Genomic DNA, 24,008 nt, shown 5'->3' on the forward strand with positions numbered 1-24,008 from the left:
CGCTGACTCAAACGAGCATACCAGGCACGGGATGACTGCTTGAGACCATAAATAGACCATTGAAGTTTGCAGACATGAGAGGGATAAGTGGCATCCTCGAACCCAGGTGGCTGCTGCATGTACACATCTTCGGCCAAGAACCCATGTAAAAAGGCATTGCTCACATCAATCTGTCGGAGGCTCCAGCCACGAGATACAGCAAGAGACAAAACCAAGTGAACCGTGGCAGGCTTCACCACCGGGCTAAAAGTATCTCCGTAGTCAATCCCGTGCTGTTGAGTGAAACCACGAGCAACAAGACGAGCTTTGTGCTTATCAACAGACCCATCCGGACGGTGCTTGGTTTTGAAAATCCACTTGCAGCTCACAATATTAACACCTGGTGGCCGAGGCACCAACACCCAGGTGTTAGTGTGACGGAGAGCAGCAAACTCCTCGGACATGGCGGCACGCCAGGCAGGTTCACCCAGAGCATCACGATGGGAAACCGGCGCGGCGAAGAAAGCACGACGGCGAGAGTCGTACCGAACCGTGCCATCAGTGTAAGACTTCTCCTTGCGCGTATGATCACGATGGCGTGTAACCATAGCATGCGCCAGAGCTGCATCGCCAGTAAGAGAAGACGACGGCGACGAGGGCTCGGCCGAGGGTGTTGTGACTGAGGGGACCTCAGCAAGAGACGACACGGGCCGAGAGACGATGGTGTGCTGGACCGGCCCAGGCGACGGCGGCGGCCCGGGCGACGGACCGGGCGAGGGTGGCGACCCAGCCGCGCCGGACGAGGGTGGCGACCCAGCCGCATCCGCGGTCGCGCCATCAGGCGAGGCAGCCGCGCCCGTCTCGGGCGGCGGGACATGCACTTTGGGCGCATCGGGAGGCGTCGGAGCAGCAACATGTACCTGGGGGGAACTCAAAGCAATATCACCTGCAAAAGACAAGTTAGATGACAAATAAGACAGGTCATATTTACGCACATGGACATCCGGAACCGGTTCATCGGAGGGAAAAGTGAGTGCATGTTCAAGAGAAGCAAGATCAACCGAAACGCCGGGTTGAGAGTAAGGGAACACAGTCTCGTCGAAAATAACATCACGAGAGATGTATATCCGACCGGAGGTACGGTCAAGACACTTATAGCCCTTATGCAAAGGACTATAGCCAAGGAAAACACACATCTTGGACCGAAACTCAAGCTTGTGAGCATTGTACTTGCGGAGACTAGGCCAGCAAGCACACCCAAAAATCCGAAGGGAGGAGTAGTTGGGCTGAACATGAAACAGACGGAACAAAGGTGTGTCCTTGTTGAGAACCGGAGTGGACATAAGGTTGATGAGGTAACATGCCGTAAGAAAAGCATCATCCCAAAACCGAAGTGGAAGAGAGGAGTGCACAAGCAAGGCAAGACCGGTCTCGACCAAATGTCGGTGTTTGCGCTCGGCAATACCGTTCTGCTGAGAGGTATGCGGACATGACACTCGGTGAGAGATGCCCGTGCGTTGAAAGTAGCGATGGAGTTTGTGGTATTCACCACCCCAGTCGGACTGAACGACTTTGATTTTATAATCCAGAAGGCGTTCGACATGAGCCTGAAAGTTGTAGAAAACTTGCTCAACATTAGACTTGTGTTTAAGCAAATAAATCCATGTGAAGTGCGTGTAGTCATCAATAAAACTAACATAATATTTGTACCCTCCCGACGAAGCAAGAGCGGGACCCCAAACATCTGAATGTATTAATTCAAGAGGTACAGTAATTGTGAAACGAAGTAGAATAAGTTAGTTGATGACTCTTAGCACGCTGACAGGCATCACAAACTAACGATGAATTATTTGAACTAGAACACGGAAGTTCATGACTCCGAACAATGGAAGTGACCACATTATTTGTAGGATGACCAAGACGTTGATGCCATTGCGACGACGAAACTCGAACACCGGAGGAAGCACGGTGAGACGATGAAGATGACGCACAAGCGAAGGGGACCGGATAGACCCCCCCCCCCCCCTAAACTTCTACCGTGAAGGATGACGCGCCTGGTTTCTTTGTCCTTAACAAGAAAAAAACGACGGTGAAATTCAACAAACACGTCATTATCACAAAGAAGACGATAAACAGAGAGAAGATGCTGGCTGATGTGTGGAACATGAAGGATGTTACGCAGTTTAAGAGATGAACCGGGTAAATGCGAATGACCAATGTGTGAAATAGACAAACCTGCACCATTGGCCACCTGAACCTGATCCTTGCCGTCATAGCGCTCATGAACCTGGAGGCGCTCAAGATCATTAGTCAAGTGATCCGTAGCCCCGGTATCCAACACCCAAGGAAAGTCGACGGTGTTGGTGGAGGCCGAGTTGGCGGAGCGGGAGTTGTGATCCTGATCATAGTGCTTGCGACAGTCGTCGGCTTCATGGCCCCAGTTCTTGCAAATTTGGCACCGGGGACGCCAGCGGTTGCGACGCCCACCGCCTCCACCGGTGTTGCCCCCTCCACCTTGCCGGCCATTGCCGGCATAACCAGCATTACGGTCACGGCCGCCGGTGTTGCCGCCATTACCGCCCTGGCGGCTCTGCCCGGGCTGACCATGTCCATCAGCCGGGCGTCCCCCCCGTGGGAGGGATAGTGATCGGAGTAGGGCGCGCGTCCGCCCGCGCCGTACGAACCCGAACAGGTCACGGCGTTCGCGGAGGGAGACCACCCCTCCACCGCACTCTGTTGTGCCTGCAGCGCCTCGAAGGACAGAACCAATGAGTAAAAACTGGAGTAGGGCATGGGTGCGTTACTCACGCCCAAGGAGGCGGCGATGGAGTTGTAGGCGGAGCCGAGGCCGGTAAGGATGTGATCGATAAGCTCATCATCACGGATCGGAGAGCCGGCGGCGGCCATAGTGTCGGCCAGGGCCTTCATCTTGTGCATGTATTCCGCGGCAGACAGATCGTCCTTCCTCAGCGACTGAAGTTGCCGCCGGATGTGGCGGATATTGGCGCGGCTCTGGGCGCCGAACATGGCGGCGACGGCTGTCCACACCGCATGCGCCGACTCGCAGCCAATAAGTTCGCATGCAATATCCTCATCCATGGAGGTGAGAAGAAGCCCCTTGACACGCTGATCTTGAACCCACCATTGGTGGTACTCCGGGTTGGCGATGGTGGTAGCAGCGTCACCGGTGCCGACAACGAGTGTTTTAGCCGGTGCCGCCTTGGTGCCATCGAGGTGTCCGTGGAGGTTGGCACCGGCAAGAACGGTGCTAGTGATGCCCCCCCCCCCCCCCCCCCCAGAGCATGAAGTTGCGGCGACCAAGGCGGACGGAGATCGTCGGGACGGCGAGCGTGGCGGGGATCGAGGCGACGGGAGAAGAGACGATGGCGCCGCTAGTTTGGGCGACGGACATAGCAGCGGACGACATCGCAGCGGTGGCGTGGAAGGGACAGCGCGTGGCAGCAGCGGAGCAAGTCGCGGAAGATGGCTCGCGCGGCAAGTGCGATCGGAAGCGGCGGCGCGGTTAGATGTCCGCGCGGCAACAGCAGCGGGCGGATGGATGCTGATGGATAGCTAGCTATGCGGCGCTGATGGATGGCTAGCTTGCATGGATGGATAGCTAGCTTGCAATCAGAAGCAGCGGCTGCGCGGAGAGAGGTTCGGGCGGCGGCGCGAGGTACTGGCGGCGGCGGCGACCCGACCTGCCTGATACCAAGTTGAAACACAGGGTTTAGGGTTTTGCATGGGTGGTTGATATCCAGCCTCACGTCTTAATATATAGATAATTACAATTACAATTACATACATATACAAATACGTGTACAAGGACAATATACTAGACCCTATTTTACAACAAGGTGACTGATGGAAATGCATGGCCAACTGGGAACTTGTCTGTAAGCCCAAGATCTTCGGTGGTTTGGGCATCCTCAACCTGGAGAAGTTTACTACTGCCCTTCGATTGCGATGGCTTTGGTATGAATGGGCTGACCCACCCAAGAATTGGGTTGGGATGGGAACACCATGCAATGACAATGATAGGGACATTTTTGCGGCGGCCACCACGATTCACATTGGAGATGGAGGTAAGGCGAAGTTCTGAGAATCACCCTGGCTCTAGGGCATGAGACCCAAAGATATTGCTCCTAGGATCTTTGATCTCTCAAAAAAGAAATCTTGCTCAGTCCAAACTGCTATCCTCAACAATTTTTGGGTTAATCAAATTGATACCGATCATGGGATCACCCTTGAGCACCTACAGGAGTTCACCACACTTTGGGAGAAACTATCCTCTGTTACTCTCAACAACAATGTGCAAGATACTACCCACTGGAAGTTCACCTCTCAAGGAGAATACTCGACGTTAACTGCCTATATGGCGCAGTTTGCGGGACACACGACTAGCATCATGCCTGCTGCTGTTTGGAAGGTTTGGGCCCCTTCGAAATGCAAGTTTTTTGCTTGGTTGATAATTCAAAACAGAGTATGGACGGCCGATCGATTGCTCTGCCGTGGCTGGCCGAACTGCAACCTTTGCCTGCTTTGCAAACAATTCCAGGAAATGGCGGCGGATCTTCTCTTCTAGTGTAGGTTCTCCGAGCGTGTTTGGGTTGAGGTTGCTGCGTGGATTGGCCTACATGGTGATGTGGTGAGGAGCTGGAGAGTTGAGGCTTCAGTTCGAGATTGGTGGATTAAAAATGTGATTGAGCGCACGGAAACCAGAGAAAGGCGGTCGCCTACTTGTTCATGCTTATGTCTTGGGAGATTTGGAAAGAGCGTAACGCAAGGGTCTTTCACAACACTGCCGCTACAACGATGATGGTCGTCGCGAAGATCAAAGAGGCGGCCCATCTTTGGGCTATGGCAGGTGCCACCCACTTGAGTATTGTAATGCCGCGAGAGTAGTTCTTTGTTCCCCGCTTTGCGGCTATTTGTCTAAAACCTTCTTCCTTAATCAATGAAAATGGCAAATCTTTTGCCTTGTTTCAAAAAAAAATATGTCTGAAACATAGGAATATTATTGAAAATAATTGAAACTTTGAAATAATTTACATGTTTCTGAAACTATTTCCAAAACAGTGTAAAATCTCTACTTTGTGAGGTCTACAGTACAGGAGAGAGCATCATAAACTGACCAGATCTGAACTCAGAGGGCCCTGGTCATGCTGTTGCGTCACCTGCATGTGTTTGGATGGATCTATGTGGAGTATCAAAACCGGTGATTCAGGGAAGGAGTTTGCATGACAACTTCCTCTTGGCCAGGCAGGTCGCTAGGAAAATTCACGCAAGAAAGGCACCTGGAGTTTTCCTCAAACTGGACATCTCGCGCGCGTTCGACACCATTTCGTGGCCATTCCTCTTCGAAGTGCTCAGAGCCAAGGGTTTTGGCACTAACTTCCTGCGTTGGGTTGCGATACTGCTCCAAACTGCTTCCACCAAAGTCATTGTGAACGGTAACCAAGGGAAGAGATTTGATCACGCCCGGGGGTTGAGGCAAGGAGATCCCAGCTCGCCGCTCCTCTTTGTGATTGCCATGGAGGTCCTATCGGTCCTGATATGTAGAGCCACTAGCGAGGGCGCCCTTTCGTCTTTCAACGACATAATGGCAAATCAAAGATTGTCCCTGTAGGCTGATGACGTTGCGCTTTTCGTGCGACCTACGGAGCAAGACCTGGCGTGTGTCAGAGAGATTCTCCAGGACTTCAGGCACGCCTCCAGGTTGAGAGTCAACTACCACAAAACCTCGGCCATACTCATCCAAGAACTACCAGGTGACACCGAAAGAGAGCAACAGTTCTTCAACTGTCAAGTGGGTGCGTTCCCTTGTAAATATTTGGGGCTCCAGCTCAGAATTCACAAGTTGTCAAAAGCTCAATGGCAACCAATGCTCGACCAAGTCAGGAACTTCCTACCGGCTTGGCAGCGAGGGATGATACAGAGACCGGGCAGGCTCGTGCCCGCTAAAAGCGTGATCTCGGCGCGGCCGGTCCATCATTTGCTGGTCATGGATGCGCCTTTGTGGGTGTTCGAAGAGGTCGACAAATGGATGAGAGCATTCTTCTGGGCTGGGAAAACTACTGTTAATGGTGGGCAGTGTCTCGTGGCGTGGAAAACCATATGTCGGCCTACTTGCTATGGCGGCTTGGGCATCAAAAACCTCGAGCTGCAAGGGTTGGCCCTACGGGTTCGATGGGAGTGGCTCAGGAGAACGGACCCCAGCCGGCCGTGGCAAGGCTTGCATCTCATGGTCGATAAGGAAGCGAAAGCAGTGTTTGACAGCATGGTGCTCATCAAAGTTGGTGATGGTTCAAAGATTCTTTTCTGGACCGATAGGTGGATACACGGTTTCTCTATCAGGAACATCGCCCCCTGCTCGCGGCAATGGTCGAGAAGCGGACTAAGAGTACAAGAACAGTCCAGCAAGCTCTCCACCAAGGCGCATGGATGCTAGACATCGAAGGTCAACTCTCATTCACTGCCCATATGCAACTCATTCATCTCCAGCAAGCGATCGCCTCGGTGGTCAGGAATGAGGCTGAACCCGACGCTTTCATCTAGCCGTGTGATGAATCTAGAACTTATTCGGCAAAGTCTACCTACAAAAGGCTCTGTTTTGGCCTAACACGCTCTGCCACCGCCAAACAAATATGGAGAAGCTGGGTGCCACTCAAATGCAATTTTTTTGCCTGGCTGGCCTCACAATATCGGCTCTGGACCTCGGATCGTAGAGCGAGACACGGACTACAAGAGACCACTTCGCCTTGCTTCACATGCGAACAGGAAGAGGACAATGTGGATCACATCCTGGCTCAATGCGTCTACGCGAGACAAGTTTGGCACGGATGCTTCGAGGCCCTTCAAGTCAACATTCAGATCCCACGCCAAGATGACTCTTTCATGGCATGGTGGGAGAGGATGCGTGCCTCCTTTCATGGGAAGATCAAGAGAGGTTTCGACTCATTTGTCATTGCTACCGCATGGCACCTTTGGAAGCAAAGGAACGCTAGGGTGTTCAATAGAGACGACCAAGTTAGATCGGACACTAGTCTAGTGCTTATTATCCTTGAAGAGATAAAGCAATGGAAATCGGCGGGAGTAGAAGTTGAGGGGTTAGCTAGGTTTGTGAGAGAGTAGGCTTTGGTTGTCCTCGTGTGGAGTTGGAGTCCACCGCCATGACGACTCGTCGTCTCGCGCGGCCTCTTGTAAACATCTTTTCTTACTTCTATAAAAATACGGTACGCTTTTGGTGTACTCTTGAAAAAAAACCCGGTGTGGATCTCGGCTTCTACTGACCCATTACGACGAGGGGGGGGGGGGGGGGGGAGGGGGGAGGGGGGGGGGTTGTTAGGATCCTTCTCGATTTCGTAAGTTCAAGGTTAGCAAAGTAATCAATCACACATGTGCCACGTGCCACGTGGTGCAGGAACCTAAGAGAGAAGCGTGCCAATGAACACTGAGTTGCCAGGGTCCAGATTACGACTGAATTCTTAGCATGCTCCTCTGATTTTAGGTGTTCGGATCAATTTGACAACCAAATCTAGAACGAACTTATAATGGGAGGAATGTTGCATCTATGGAAAATTTCTCACGAAGTGTATTCACGAAATGAGGCAGAGGCTCACCGTGAAAATCAGTGGGAGTACAAGATCCTTCGGCGTGAAAGAACCGTTTTACGTTGACGACTCATTCTTTTTATTTTTAGAAAAGGAGGAGGACCCCTGGTCTCTGCATCTGGACGATGCATGCAGCCACTTTATTAATTATTCACAAGACGGTGCTTGATTAAGAGGTATATATGCTTAGCGAAGGGGAAAATTGGAAGAATATAGTAGATACTAAACATAGGCCCCAATATCTTCTAAATTCAAAATTATGGCTTCTACCTTTTGGGGAGGTGTTTTCTTAAGGAAGGTGTGGTCTGGTCTTCCAAAGCTGTAAAATTTGGATACATATTGTCTTTAGCGAATGACACAAAAATTAGGCTCTGGGAAAATTGTGGTTTGGCTTCTCCCCTCTGGCTATTCAATTTTGGGATTTGTATTGTATTTGTAGAGAGAATATTTGGTGCAACTCATTGTATTCCATGGAGTAAGTTACATTATATACACAGGATGTCTTGCGTGACAAGGTAACTAATCCTACCATATCTCTAGGAGTTAGCTATACAAGGCTAGAGAAGATAAGATTAGAAATACAAGATATGTCACGTTCGACACCCCCCGCAGTCAAAGCGCCGGCGTCGGCGATGCAAAGACTGGAACGAAACTCCTGGAATGCAGCGGTTGGAAGCCCCTTGGTCATAATGTCGGCAAACTGCTGGGTGGTCGGTACATGAAGAACACGAAGCTGACCCAACTGTACCTTCTCGCGGACGAAGTGAACATCAAGTTCAATATGCTTGGTGCGCTTGTGCTGCACTGGGTTGGCTGCGAGATAGGTGCCCGAAACATTATCACAGTAAACCACCATGGCTTTCGGGATGGAAACCCGAAGTTCACCAAGTAACTGAAGGAGCGAACATGTCTCGGCAACAACATTGGCGACGGCACGGTACTCAGCCTCGGCACTCGAGCGGGAGATGGTGGGCTGCCGCTTGGAGGACCAAGATATGAGAGAGTCACCGAAGAAGACACAATATCCCAATGTGGACCGTCGAGTGTCGGGACAGCCAGCCCAATCCGCATCAGTGTAAGCAAGCAGCTCGGTGGAGGTAGAAGCACGAAGACGAAGACCGAAGGTCGGTGTGCCACGAATATACCGAAGAATGCGCTTGACCAAGGACCAGTGAACATCACGGGGCGAGTGCATATGCAAGCAAACTTGCTGGACTGCAAACTGAATGTCTGGTCTGGTGAGCGTGAGGTACCGAAGAGCACCAACAATACTGCGGTATAGAGCGGCATCGGTAGCAGGTTGCCCAGCAGTGGCAGAAAGCTTCGGCTTAGCCTCGGCAGGAGTGGCAGCAGGCTTGCAGTCGGTCATGCCAGCACGATCCAAGAGATCAAGAACATACTGTCCTTGATGGAGAAAGAATCCGGAGGCATCACGTCACACATTAATGCCGAGGAAGAAGTGCAAAGCGCCCAAGTCCTTCAGCCGAAACTCAGAACCAAGGCGACCGATGATGTCGTGAAGTATGTCCGCGCGAGAGGCGGTGATGACAATGTCGTCAACATAAAAGAGAAGCATGGCGACATGATCAGCTCAATGAAGCACAAAGAGCGACATGTCCGAGGTGGTGCTGCGAAACCCAAGAGCAGTGAGAAATGCTGCAATGCGGTGATACCAAGCACGAGGCGCCTGCTTCAGACCATAGAGAGACCGTGAGAGCAAGCAGACATCATCAGGCCGAGTGGGATCAACAAAACCAGTGGGCTGCTGACATAGAACACGCTCCTGGAGATGTCCATAAAGAAATGCGTTGTTGATGTCGAGCTCATGAACAGGCCAATGATGAGATGCAGCGAGCTGAAGAACGACGCGTATCGTGGCGGGTTTGACAACCGGAGAAAAGGTCTCCGATAAATCAACGCCGGCACGTTGCGCAAAGCCACGAACAACCCAGCGGGCCTTGTACCTGTCCAAAGAGCCATCCGGAAGGAACTTGTGCCGAAATACCCACTTGCCAGTAATAATGTTAGCACCAGGGGGACGGGGAACCAGCGTCCAAGTCCGGTTGGCGACGAGGGCATCATACTTAGAGCGCATGGCGGCAAGCCAATGCGGGTCGCTCAACGCAGAGCGTACCGAGCGCGGCACGGGGGAGACGACCGTGACACTGAGGTTGTGATAGCGAGGGTTCGGTTGCCGGATCCCGTCCTTGGCGCATGTCACCATGGAATGATGAGGCGGCGGGGGTGGTGGCCGAGGCCGCCGTCGAGGCGGAGCCACAGCCTCGGGAGAAGGTAAGGCGACGGTAACATCCGGTGACGAGGCGGCAGGCAAAGCCGGAGATGGGACCGCCGTGGATGACGGCGTGACCGCGGCCGAGACGGCGGGTGATGAAGGCGACGAGGCCGCAGGTGGCGATGACGAAACTGCGGGCAAGGCTGCAGTTGGCAGCGTAAGTGACGGCGACGGGGCCATCGGCGAAGCCGCAGGTGGCTGTACCAACAGCGGCGATGGAGCCGCGGACGAGGCCGCGGGTGACCGCGAAGACGACGGCGACGAGGCCGCGGAAGGAGCCGCGGGTGGCGGAGTGACCGCAGGTGGCGGGGAGGCCGCGGCACGCATGGGTAACGCCGACCGAGGCAAAGCCGGCTCCTCCTGAGCCGGCGAAGGAGACCCTGCCGAGAGGCCGGAGGGGCCCGCCAAAGAGGAGGGCGGGCGCGGCGATGGGAGCGCAAGGGCTCCCCGAGACCGCCGAGTGGGAGCGTCCAAGGTCGGAGCTGCTGTCGATGAAACCTGCTCAAAGGAAAAAACATCTTCATCAAAGTAAACATGCCGTGAGACAAACACTCGACGAGAGACCGGGTCGAAGCAGCGAAAGCCTTTGGTGTTGGGTTGATAGCCAAGAAAGACACAAGCGAGAGAGCGTGGTGCGAGCTTGTGTGGCGTCGTAGCGGTGATGTTGGGATAACACAAACAACCAAAGACGTGAAGATCATCATATGATGGAGGAGACACGAACAGAAGATGGTGAGGGGTATAGTTCCAGCGTGGTTTACACGGCCGGAGGTTGAGAAGGAGAGTGGCGGTGGCGAGTGCATCGGGCCAAAAGCGAGGTGGCATGTGTGCATGAAAGAGCAAGGCGCGGACACTCTCATCGAGGGTGCGGAGAACACGTTCGGCACGGCCGTTTTGTTGGGATGTGTATGGACAAGTTAAGCGAAAAATAGTGCCATGCGTGGATAGAAGATGGCGAATGGCGAGATTATCAAATTCTTTTCCGTTATCGGTTTGAAGATGAGCAATGGTGCGATGAAAGTGGGTGTTGACATAGGCATAAAATGAGTGAAGGGTGGAGGCGACGTCGGATTTGCGGCGTAACGGAAAAGTCCAAGTGAAGTGTGAAAAATCATCTAAAATCACAAGGTAATATGATAAATCCGAATTGCTAGGCACGGGGGATGTCCAAACATCACAATGAATAACATCAAAGAGAAAAGTTGCAATCGATGAAGATGAAGAAAACGGTAGACAAACGTGTTTTCCTATGCGGCAAGCATGACAAGTGTGAGCCGCTGATTTATTACATGAAAAGGAAAAAGTGCTCAAAATTTTATGAAGAGTGTCGGACGAGCGTGCCAAAGCGAGACGTCGGCATGAAGAGCAACTGGGCCACTGCGAGTAGAAGCGCCGCATGGGTAGAGATCATCGGGAGAGTCACATCGGTGCAGAACCCTCCGGGAGCGAGCATCCTTAACAGAAAAACCGAGAGCGTCAAACTCAACAGTGACAGGATTTTCACGAGTAAGAGTGCGAACAGAACAAAGATTTTTAATTAAGGATGGTGAAACAAGCACATTATTGAGAGTTAAAGAAGAAGAGGGTAACGGAAGAGAGGATGAACCATGATGGGTGATGGGAAGAGAGCTGCCATCACCAACCATGATGCGGGAGGAGAAAGGATAGGGAGCGAAACGGGATAAGATACCGGGGTTGGAGGCCATGTGGGCGGCGGCACCGGTGTCCATGTACCAATCGCCGCCTCCGTTGTAGGCGCTCGGCGAGGGGGCATCATGAAGGGTGGAGAGAAGCGCCGGGTCGTAGACCGGAGGGGCGCCACCGTATGCACCATAGCCCGGCGCACCGCCGTATGCAGAGGGACCACCATAGGCCGACGAGCCACCGTAGGCCGCGGCAGTGCCATACGCGGCAGGGACCAGTGCGGTTAGCAGCGCCTGAGGGGTGCTCGGCCATGGCCCGAGGATGCTCGGAGCTGGTGGGCGGGGGACGGGCATGGAGTAGGCATGCACTACTCCCGTCCATGGGTTATACCCCGAGAGCCAAGGCGGAGGAGGTGCAGCCGCCGCAGGCGCAGGAGGGCGCGGCGTCATGTTGGAGTTGCGGCCCCGTCCCCCGCGACCCTTCTGCTTGCGGCCGCTGGAGGGCGCAGGCGCGGGTGGCGGGGCAGGAGCGGGAGCGCGCGGCCCCGGCTGGGTTGGAGTAGAGCCGTGGCCGGCGGCGAGGCCGACGTGAAGAGCGGCGTGGGTCGCCTGCCGAGCGGTGTGACGAAGACGCTTTTCCTCCATGCGAAGGTAGGTGACCGCCTTCGCGTACGTCGGTGTGATGAGGGAGAGGTTGGCGGCGGACTGGCCAAGGTCGGGGTGGAGGCCGCGGAGGAGGTTGGTGAGGAGGACCGAGTCATCGATGGTCATGCCGACGTCGCGTAGCTCATCGGCGAGAACCTTCAGTCGCGTGCAGTACTCGTCGATCGAAAGATCGTTTTGCTGCATAGTGAAGAACTCCCCTTGAAGAAAGACGCGGCGCTGCAGTTGATTATCGAGGAAAAGATCACACAGGCGCGTCCACATAGCATACGCGGACAGTTCGCGGGCATTCACCATGTTGAAGAGGCTGCCGGAGATGGTGAGGAAGAGCCACTTGACGATGCAGGCGTCCACAACGAGCCACTCGTTGTCATCCTTCATGTCGCGGAAGTCAACGCTCCCGTCAACATGCTCGATGAGACGGTAAGAGCGGAACAACAGCGCGAAGTACGTGCGCCATGCGTTGTAGGACGGCGAGTCGAGGTTGAGGATGACAGGTACATGGTCCTTGATGTGGATCTCGTTGAGGCGATCGGAGGTGAACATGGCACCGGAGAAAGAACCGGCATCGGATGCATCGGCCTTGGCCATGGAGACGGCGGGTGGTTAGGGTTTTGGGTGAGGGGGAGAGGGAGCGGTGGCTGCGATGCGTGTGGAGAAGAGGGCGGCAGCGGCGACAGAAGGAAGAGAGGAGCGGCGGCGGCCCTTAGGGTTTCGGGAGGGAGGTGGTGGGGGCAGGGGAAGAAGAGAAGCGGCGGCGGCGGCTACGGGAGAGGTGGCGTCAGCTAGATGGATGGGAAGGAAGCGGCGGCGGTGGCTACGGGAAGGGTAGCGACGGCGGCGGCAGGAGGGTGGAGGAGTTGGCGCGGCGGCGACTAGGGCTAGGCGCGGCGGCGTAGAGGTGCGGAAGCGACAGAGGATCGCGGTAAAACTGATACCATGTAGAGAGAATATTTGGTGCAACTCATTGTATTCCACGGAGTAGGTTACATTATATACACAGGATGTCTTGTGTGACAAGGTAACTAATCCTACTATATCTTTAGGAGTTAGCTATACAAGGCTAGAGAAGATAAGATTAGAAATACAAGATATGTCACGTTCAACAGTATTTGTAAAGAACATGGTATAACTATCAGTCAAGTCTAGGATGGAGAGACCTTGAAACTTACTTTCAGGAGATCTTTCTCTTCATCTTTGATAAGCATTTGGTTTCAGCTTGAAGCCATTGCCAAAAAGCATCACCTATAATGGAGATACTAACTCTTTGGTTTGGCAATAAAATATATGATGAACCTACTCCACTAGTTTATTATATGCAATCATCAATTATAGAGGTGTGTTCCCTGTTTTCATCCCTCTGCTTGGAAGCTTGTGGTCGCCTGTCGCCCTGCCATCTGGCTTAACACTCTACCAAATGTTCTTCTTTCAGTAGTTTTGTATTTGTACTGTAAAAGCTTGCTGTCTTGTTCCTGCGGTAAGATTACTTAGAGGTCGTTCTTGTTTCTCTTTCATTTTGTACGAGTACTATAGGTGCTTTTGAGCTCTCTTGGAGTCTACTTTTAAATTCGAACACTTGTACTAGTCTTGGTGTATCAGGCTTCTTTCGCAGTAATGGTGTCGGGCAAGTCCCTCCCTGTTGATATAAAAAACGGGGAACATGTGTGGGCCCTGCAGGCCACATGGCATGGTGAGGAGGCGGCTGATCGGCTTCCTGATTGCAAACACTTTCCTTTTCTATTTGGGCACAAGTGCAACAAACACTGCTAGTTGATCCATGACTTTTACTCGAAGCAAACAATCAGACTTGACTTGGACTCGGAGCACATTCACGGTTTGTCTCATAACCGAATCGAAGAGGAGTACTTAACCCTCACGTATACCACTATAAAAAGGGAAATAACAATTATGTGATGCGGCATGAGCCATCTGATGGCGATCTCGCTAGTTATCCTCGTCCTGCTCTTCATGCCGTGTGTAATGGCAGTTCGCCGTTGCCAACTTCGATGCCACCTAGAGTCAGCACCAGCCATTGTTGGAAGGATTTGTTTGAGTGTCAGAGAGCACCGCCTTCAACGGCCAAGCCCACGACCCTTACAGCAACATCTCCGATGTCTGTGTCCTCAAGTGGAACGTTGACAAAATCGGTTGGACGACCTACGTCTACAACCCTGGCTACAACAATGAGATGTAGATGTGCAGGGCGTCCAAACTCTGCCCAAAAACTGACAGGATGCACATATACTTGAAACACTTGGCCCTTCCCACTGCCCATGTAGGGTATTTGTTTCACTCCAACATCCTATACTTGATTAAGAATAAAAGAATGACGGCATGTTACTGAGCTATCGATCTTTAGCTAGCTAGCTTCACCATTTATAGTCGGAGTTTGCAGCTAGATCATACCATTTTGGCCATGTGGTCATGCATATATCATCTGGACATGTACATCTTGTATTGTGATATTTTTTCCTTTCACCTAACAGGCATGAATGGCCTTCCGCCTTAGGTGAAGTAAGCATGTAGAAAAGGTGTGGGTGGCACTTTCTACGTTTGGGCTCCGAACGAAATATGATCTGTCGAAACAGATCCCTGCTTGTGCCCGCTGTGGTTGCCTTGGCCGGCTAGCTCTGGTGGCACGTAGTCCCGTTTCAGTTCAGAACTGAGTAAAATAGAGCATCACACTATCACCCAACAAAAAATAACTTGTTATACGTAGGGCAGAAAACTCCGGAAAACTTAATCATTTTTGTTGAAGAAAGCTATAAGTGACATTGGTTGCGTTTATGAATAATGACTGAAACATTGGAATATTAGTGAAAAATAGTTGAATGTTTCTGAAACTATTTCCAAAACAGTGTAAAAATTTGGTAAAATTTCAACCGATTTCAAAATCACAGTTTTCAATCATCCCTGTCATATTATCACTCTGGTTGTTGGACCTGAATTGGATTGCTTAGCGAGCCACCGGCAGGTACCGACACCGCTAGAAAAAGAAAATTCCGCCACGACACCAGTTTCAGCTGCATCGGATTAGTGCAGTTCGAGGGTTGCTTCCCTTTACAGTGCATGTTGTCCGCGCTCGTACACCTGACAAGTCTATCCAGTAGCTCTGAAGAGAGGTGGCTGAAGCGGTGATGGATGCATTGCCAGAACTGTGTACGGCGTCATTTAGCAGGCACCAAGGACACCACGGGATCACATGTTTTCTTGCATGACCATACTCAATGCAGCCAGCCAGTCCTACTGCCCAGTGGGATTTGCAGCCAGTCAGAGTTACCCTATTTGTTTCATCTTTGTTTCGATTCGAATCACATGTGGATTCACTTCAGCGGCAAAGCTGATTCGCAGTGATATAAAGCCTTTTTTGTTCCAGCTTTGATTGGATTTGAATCACATATGGATTTGCTTCAGTGGCAAAGCTAATTTTGCAAATCAGCTTCATCACCGAAGTACACTTTGAGGTGCTTCAGCAAATTACACCCAAAATGACTCAAATCCAGATTCAGCTTCACCAACAAAGCTGATTCGAAATAGCTATTTATTTTAGATTCTAGATTCAACTTCACTGGCAAAACTGATTCAAAATAGTTGTTTGTTTTAGATTTCAAATTCAGCTTCACTGGCAGAGCTAAATCTGGCCCTTGAAGCTCAAACAAATAGGTTAGTACGTCTGAACATAGATTTCGTTGGGATTCCCGAGAGTGCAAGCATGACTTTTGGTAGGACAGAGGCCTTTGTGCAAGTGATTATTGCATGGAATGCGTCCCTTTCCGCACAACAAAATATGTTGCATGTACCATCAATCTCAAGAGTTTGCCTCTTCTTGTTCACCTAGTTGGCCAAAGTTTCAGTGACCACCGTCTAGTGAAAAAAACCCCAAGTCTCCTCAATGATAATACTTGGACGTTAGGATCCAGGCGCACAAACTATGTAGTCGCTTGATTGGTCCCCAATCTCATAGAGAGTAACATCTAGTTGAACAAATGCATGTCATGAAAACCTATGCCGCCGGTCCCTTGGGAAAAAGGTTATAGCCTTCAAATTGTTTCCTCTTCTACTTCTTTCGTATCTGTTTATGCTTGCCTTCCTTATCCATTTCCAGCTTTTTCATGTTATCCTAGGCCATCTAGTGGACTATGGTGTCCATCTTCATCACCCCACCAAAAATTACGGATTCTCCTTTCATTTTTTTGTCACAAGACCCAATGAATTTTCTATAACTAAATAGGAGCCCCCCACTATGAAAAATACAAAGATGAACATGGTTCCACGCGCAACCATGTGAATAGTAAATTTGAAAAAATACTGAAAAAAATAAACAATTCTGAAATTTCAGAGTATGAAACTTAGTCGACCATTTTACTATGTGTGAAGTTTCGTGATGTATTGACACTCATGGTAATCTTAGTGAAGAAAATACAATTAGAACCATACTATTCCCCATACTATTCATCAAATAGTGTTTTTTAATATAGCTTCTATTTTGTCATTTTTGCCCAGATTACCACGGAGGTGATTTTTTTGTGAAACTTCATACGCTCATATACCAGTTGACTGTGTATATTACAAAAAGATATTCAGATGTTTTGATTTTTTTTTTCAAATTTACTATTCAATAAGTGGTGCGCGTGAAACCATGTTCACCAAATCCCCCCTGCACCAGGAGAAACGATGACGTGTGTGTGTGTGTGGGGGGGGGGGGGGGGGGGGATTTGGTGAACATGGTCCGCCGGGCACTTCTTCAACGTTCCAAGGCCCATGGGTCTGTTAGCATGACGGTTGAATCATAGGAAAAAGGAAACCTTAAAAAAAGAGCCCAAACTATTGCTACTCTAGCTCGCTCACAGTTTTACGCTAAAAATAAAGCTCGCTCACGGTTCATCTTCCCCACTGCAATTCTTATCTCCCCGCTCTCTCTTCTGCCGCCGGGACCGATGCTCTCCCGGGCCCCGGCAACAAATGCAACCACGAAGGTACAGCAAACGGCAACCTTCATTGCCCATCATTAAATCGTCCTCCATTACCTGCAACGCCCCCTCATTTCCTGCAATCTCTTTGTGTTTAAAAGGATCTCTGGCGGTGTCTCCAATCGTCGATCGCCGCTCCTATGGCAGTGCGCCACCACGGCAGCAAATCATGTGTGCAGGTCACCTCAACTCGGCAGCAAATCATGTGTGTGAAGGTCACCCCAACAGCAAGCGCAGTCGTGCTTCAATCTCTCGCACAATCGAAGATCGACAGGTACTACTACTAAAGTACTAATACACCACACCCTCAACACCACCGCTAGCTAGCTTGCTGGATTTCTCTAATAGATTTCTCATCTATTCTGTTAGGTCGCTGGACTTGATGGATTTATGCAGTCACTGCCTTCTTCTTTTTTGTCCCAAACCGTACGTGCTGTGATTAATTAGGATCAATCAATCTACATGGTAATAGACATAAGTGAAGCTATGATCGATGTGGATGTCTAATATGCTGATGAAATTTATCCAATTGCAGGTAAGTTCATGGATTTCTTTGTGCCTACAATTGTTTGTCAAGTCCAGGATCCTCATGTTTCATTGTCTTGTTTCTTCAGAGGACGTTCTTCTTCAGATAAGTCAGTGTGTGTGACAATTATTGACTACTTCCTGCTATGCAACCTGATCCTACTTCTCGAATTGCTATACAACCATCCTGCAGGTTTGTACATACTATCTTTTACCAAATTTTTGATTTTTATTTCCACATGTACCTTTGCATAGCATTTCATCTCCTACTGTGTTACATAGCCTATCTGAATCTTTGCTGCAGCCATATGAATCTCCTTAACTATTAGTTTGTTTTTCAAGGAAAAAAACACATAGGTTATTTGACGTCACATAGCAATACACTTTTGGTCCACTGTTTTAATAGTCCCACTATTTCCATTGTAAGGGACATGCATGGGTCCATTAAAATACAATTTATTTCTTTTATAGAGATAACATAGCAAATATGTCCGTGCATTGCAACGGGAGAAAAAAAAATATTACATGCCCCTACCAAAAAAACCATGGCTCAAGACTCCCCCATAACACCACCTCCACACAAACAGGTCCACATACTCAACATGGCATCCCAACCGTGTCACCACTTATGCTCCTTCTCACCCACATCGCCGGGATCACGGGGTCCATCTGATCATGATGTGTCCAACCTCGGCCAATACCAAAGCTATGTGCTTGGCACGAGGCAACCAATGACCATTGATGCCCTCCTGTGTGCGGCTTGAAAGGAACGAACACCTAATATACATTCACGACACGCGTAGAATGTGGTTCTTTGGCCGACTATTATACAAAAACCATAAACTCTAGGTCTCATCTCACTTAACTCTCTGCTATCTTGCTCTTTGTCCTACATGCGCTATACCATGTCTTGATCTTATTTGCCAATAATCTATTTTGCACTATTTTTTATCCGTGATACAAATATTTCTTGTTCCATCATTCAATCATTGGCAGATAGATAGACAATAAGTGGCGGAGTTTTTGAAGTTTTTTCTTATATGCCAAAAAAACATGAATTACATGGCAGATTGCGGAGCCAATTACATTGATTACTCTAAACTTATTAATACATCAGTTTCTAAGATAAGATAGTGTTCTCCCTATAGTTGGTCAAAAGTTATTGTTAGCCTCTGAATCAAACAATACACAGATGAGTAAATAAAAATCATTGGTTGATAACCTAAACTTCCAAGCATTTTATTTTTAGAACATAGGAAGACTGAAGCATTACAATTTAGTGATTTATACCATACTATGCATCTGGTTGTAATTGTTCTGTCAAAGTCAACCAAAGAAATATCGGTTCAATATAACAAAAACCTTTTTTTTTTCTCGAATACGCACGAGTGTGCGTACTTTATATTAAAGGAGAAAATGGGTGAAGAGCCCATCCACGGTTGTGTTACAAGAGTGTTTACATATAAACAGATCCACATCCACACGACTCTAGCTAGTGCTAACTCCTCGCGTCATCACCCGCCGTGAGCGCCCGTATGGAACTGGTTATGTCCATCCTGAGGATACCCGCCATCTTCCAAGACCTACATTCCACTTCTATTTTCCTAACAATGTGTTGCAAGGAGGGAGTAGCACCATCGAGGACATTCACATTTCGGTGCTTCCATAGCTCTCACATGACGAGAAGTATCATGGTCCTGATGTCTTTGCCGTTGGCTTCACTTCCATTCGTGTTTCCACACCAGTCCAGAAGTTTCATGTCTCTCGTGGGCATCCCGTCCAGTCTATTCATCGCGCTGCAGACCCTAGTCCACACGTGGTTGATATGGTCTATGCTCTCTTCCTCCTGGTCGCAGAATGGACAGGCTCCCTGGTGATCTAGTCCATGGCGAGCAAGTCTATCCGATGTCCAGCATCTGTTCCGGAGTGCCAACCACGCAAAGAACCTACATCTCATGGGTGCTTTTGATTTCCATGTGAACTGGGCTGTCGGTACTATCTCTCGTCCCCAGAACCTTGCGTTGTATGCTGATTTGTCAGAGAATTCACCATTCGTCTCCCAAGCCCAAGCTACTGAGTCTCGGCCTTTATTGAGTTGTATCCCAGCCAGTCTCTCCAAAAAACCTTTTGATGCGCTGAAGTGAGATATGGCAAAAAATTCATACATGTACAAGGTGGGTGCGAACCATAATTTTGATGAGTGCTTAGCAAACTGCAAAAACACACAAGAAGCAGTCTGGCGTATCGAGTAGTTTAGTTCCTGTAGCATCTGTCTCTGTTTAATACAGACTTTGCCCTCTTATTTTAAGGGGTCATGCAATTAATTACCCTCTATTTTCTTTTTTCCGAGACAGCTTCGTAACTCCTGAGAAAATCAAAGAAGTATATAAATTGGATGGGTTAGATGCAACGGGGCGATATGGGACTATTTAAGAGGGGAACTGACCTGCAATTTAACAATCAACATGGCCTAGCTTGTTGCCAACATGACCTGCAATTTAACAATCAACATGGCCTAGCTGGTCGCCGGTTTGCTCCTTCATACTGCAAGCGTGCTTATTTTTGGGCGGCTGCTAGGCGCCAGTCGGATGTTTTTAGGAAAACAACAGCCGCCTTCTACCATCCGATTGATCCTGATCTGAGCATTTCCAACCATCAGAGCACGTCGTCGAGCCGCCGGAGCAGCATCACCGCATCACCATTGCCATCGTAGTCGGAGCATCGGTCGAAGCAGCAGAGCCGCATCGCAGCATCGCCGGTGCAGCCCGGGCCACCGTCGTGGCACGCCTTGTAGCATCTCTCCGGCAAATCCCACACCGGCTCGCAGCTTGGAGGCGACATCGCAGCACCGGCTCGCAGCCCGGCCGCGACGTCACAGCACCGCCGGAGCAGCGTAGTTGCAGAATCCATCGAAGCAGCCGAGCCGTCGACGGCCGTCGCAACATCACCATACAAGCCGAGCCGCCTGCGTAGCACTGCCGGAGCAGCGTCGTTGCAGAATCCATCGAAGCAACCGAGCCGTCGACGGCTGTCGCAGCATCACCGGAGCAGGCGAGCAGCCGAGCCGCCCTCGCAGGCTCGCAGCACGCTGACGAGTTCGCAGCACATCGACGGTCGTCGCAGGCTCGCAGCATCGCCATATCAGCCGACCGCTATCGCAGCACTGCCGACGAGCACCCCGCCCTGCAGCACGCGCGCATCGCCACACTCCATGGCCTCGCATCACTAGGCATCCCTTCCCTTGCAGCATTTCCAGGGCACTAGGCATCCCTCGTTGCAAAGTGGTTAGTGGCGCCCGGGAGGGTGAGCTGATTTTGGCCGGGACGGCGGGGAGGTAGTTGTCGGGGATGAGGAGAAATCTGTGCGTGTGGATGAGATATAGACGGAGGTAGGGGATGAAGGGGTCAACTGCAGGATAAGGAGAGACATAGAGCGGTGCGTGGCCCCACGAGACGCGTGGCGATCGTAGGAGTAGGCTGCGCGTACGGCTGTAGACAGGCGGATGAAACAGAGCGTTTTCCTTATTTTTGCCCCTTGGCCTGGCTCGTTACGATAGGTGGGCCTGGTTATGTGGGTCACGTCAGTGTCAGACACACGAAAAGATGATTTATTTTTGCCACTTGACCTGGCTCATTACGATAGGTGGGCCTGGTTATTTCGGCACACACACAAAGGGTTTGTCGGACGCATGAAAATATAATAAGGAAAGCTGATGAACAGACAAAAGATATAAAGGAACGGATGAAATTACGATGATAAAAAGCAATAACCCCATCTAGCAAATGTGCCCATATGTTGCAACGGAAGAAAACAATATAGGGATCGTTGAGGATCAGATCATTGATGTATTGCTTCCTATTGGACGTGTCGTGGGCCGTTGGATGAGATGCATGATGGTTGACCTTGCCGCGGTCCACCCGGTGAACTGCTTGCCGTCGTCCAGTCGATCTACCCTCACTCTTCCTGGTCGGTCATGTCATAATATCTTGAGCCTTGCATCTATGTCGAATAGATTGGCAACGCATCCCTTCAATAGGACAGTTTTGCCACGGAAAGCTGCAACATGTCCATGGTGTCCGGGTGTACAGTGATGATGGAGTTATCATTATTGGTGGCCTTGTCAACCATCAATCGGTTTAGCGCCAAGAAAGAGTTGTATCTTGTCCATGGTGTACGGGTGGTCGGGTGCAGAGTGGCAATAAAGTTGTGGTCTTTGTTATGTCTTTGGTGTCGACTTGTTCCCCTTGAAAATCGTTGTGGAGCAGTCATCCTTCTCTCTTGGATTCTTACCTCTCGGATGCCTTACATGATTCGAAATAAATATGGAGTCAGACGATTCAAAATTAATAATAGATCACACACTAATAAGAGACCAAGGTTGTGTTCGCCAGCAAAGTATTATAGAAAACAAACCGTGGTTTTAATAATACCGTGATTTTATATATCAAAGTATTTTGAAGTATCAATAAAACAGAGGGAATGTTTGGCTGCTAGTGCTATGCACATCGAGGTAAAAATTGCTAGCTAGCCATTAGCTGCCGCAAACACGTGAGCAAGTCGTTGCATGCAAACTTGTAGTAGCCAACCAGCTAGCTGTGATCCCATTTTTATCTTCTACTTTACATAACATAATTTGGTAAACAAATTCACCGATTTCAGGGTCCAAAGTACATACCCTTCGTTCATATGGACAGCATGGCTGGCCGGCGCACTTGCTTATCTAACGTAGTCTCTTTGTTTATCTAACCTTCCTAGGAGTTCATGCACAGCACGACTGCTGTCGAACGTAGCCGGGATGTCGTTCCCCGGCGAGACAATCCATGCTTATTTTACTTGTAAAGCCTCTCTGTTTATTGACTCTGAAAGGCCACGCTTTTTTAAGCATCTTTTTATTCTAGATCTCTCTAGAGTTCGTCCGTTCCAACTGAGAAAGACTCCCTCTTTACCCAATCTCTTTTTACTGATTCCCAAGACAGCTCACTGATGCCCAGAAATCTCAAGACCCTACATAAATTGATGAAACTATGAGTAGGGGAGCAAGTTGATACATTAAAGATACTAGCACAAATGTCGTGCGTTGCAACGGGAGAAAAATAATAATATCACAGACATCTAGCCTAATACTCATGACTCAAAGACTCCACCTCACTCGTCGTGCAAGTTCATGTCCTCTATTTTAACACGGCATTCATCTATCATGGCTTTTCCTAGTTTCCGCCCTCACTGACGGGTATCCCGGTGTCCATTTGATCGTAATGCATCTAGACGTGGCCAATCCCAAGGCGATGAGCTTGGCCATCACATGACACACCTGTCATTGAATCGCACCGGCCCAATGGATTAAACTGCCCCAATGCAAGGGAATGTTTAAACTAATCTGTTGAGGTGGGGTTGAGCGGTGCCCTGTCCCTCGGGCACATACTACATACAATTTCTCCTGCACAACCCTCGTGCTTCGTTATGGAGCAAACATCTGTGGCCCTGTACGAAGGTTGTCCAGATCAAGGAACTGGGTTACAGTCTAGGTCGCTAATGTAAAAAACGATCGGTCACTCTGTGGTAGGGTTCTTTAGGAGGCCAGTTCAGAACATTGGACATGATAATGTGCGGCTAACGACAATGTTGGACACTTATCCTCTACCACATTGAGCACTAACTCGGTAGCATGCCAGCCGGTCGCCGCCAAGGCAACTCGCCTACAACTCCAAGCAACTAATATCAATTGATGATTCTAGGGGATGCGCCCACTCCCATGACATGTTCGCTTCGCTGCATGCGCCCACTGCCATGGCAAGATCTACGGTTTTCTAGTTGTGTGGAAACCGCGCTTGCTTGCCCTAATTGGCTCTACCAACTCAGCCAAATCAGTAGTTGTCTAATTCTCTCTTCTGGTTGCGTCGCTGAAATATATATGAACTTAGACTGCACAAGGTTCAGTAAAGGAATATGCATACTATCAACTTGTGTGTGCTCTTGTCTTAATTTGGATATGTAGTGCCAACATGTTGTTTGAATCCATTAGTAATGGTTGATTGGTGAAGCTATGGTTAGATCTCATAGTACTTTCAGGTTGCAATCTGAATTAAGCCGACAATTACTTGAAGAAAAGAACAAAAAGATGCAGTATTGCAAGTGCAAGTGCGAGTGCGAATTGTTTGGGATTGGGACGAAAAAAATGTTATCTGTTGTAGTGTATAAATACGATATAGCTCATTTTATTCCATGAGAGTTGCTGGCGTAGTTGGTTAATGTGATGGGATTTGCACCTCATGTAGCCAGTTTGAATCCCACTAATGCACGTACTTTTTGCTGATTTTCCAAA

The 24,008-nt window shown here is 49.7% G+C and overlaps 1 protein-coding gene across 1 annotated transcript; it reads right to left on the reverse strand.

Annotated features, from left to right (window-relative positions):
• Positions 1–11,304: 11,304 nt before the first annotated feature.
• On the reverse strand, positions 11,305–12,782 carry LOC147988821 (uncharacterized). Its single transcript, XM_087513401.1, has 2 exons — positions 11,576–12,782; positions 11,305–11,339 (listed from the first exon to the last, which is right to left on the reverse strand). Exons 1-2 carry the CDS (start codon positions 12,780–12,782, stop codon positions 11,305–11,307), a joined length of 1,242 nt encoding a protein of 413 aa, XP_087369527.1.
• Positions 12,783–24,008: the final 11,226 nt, after the last annotated feature.

Source organism: Triticum urartu, chromosome 1A, assembly GCF_056163025.1.
Source record: "Triticum urartu cultivar PI428250 chromosome 1A, HENAU_Tu73, whole genome shotgun sequence".
In the NCBI taxonomy this organism is placed as follows: domain Eukaryota; kingdom Viridiplantae; phylum Streptophyta; class Magnoliopsida; order Poales; family Poaceae; genus Triticum; species Triticum urartu.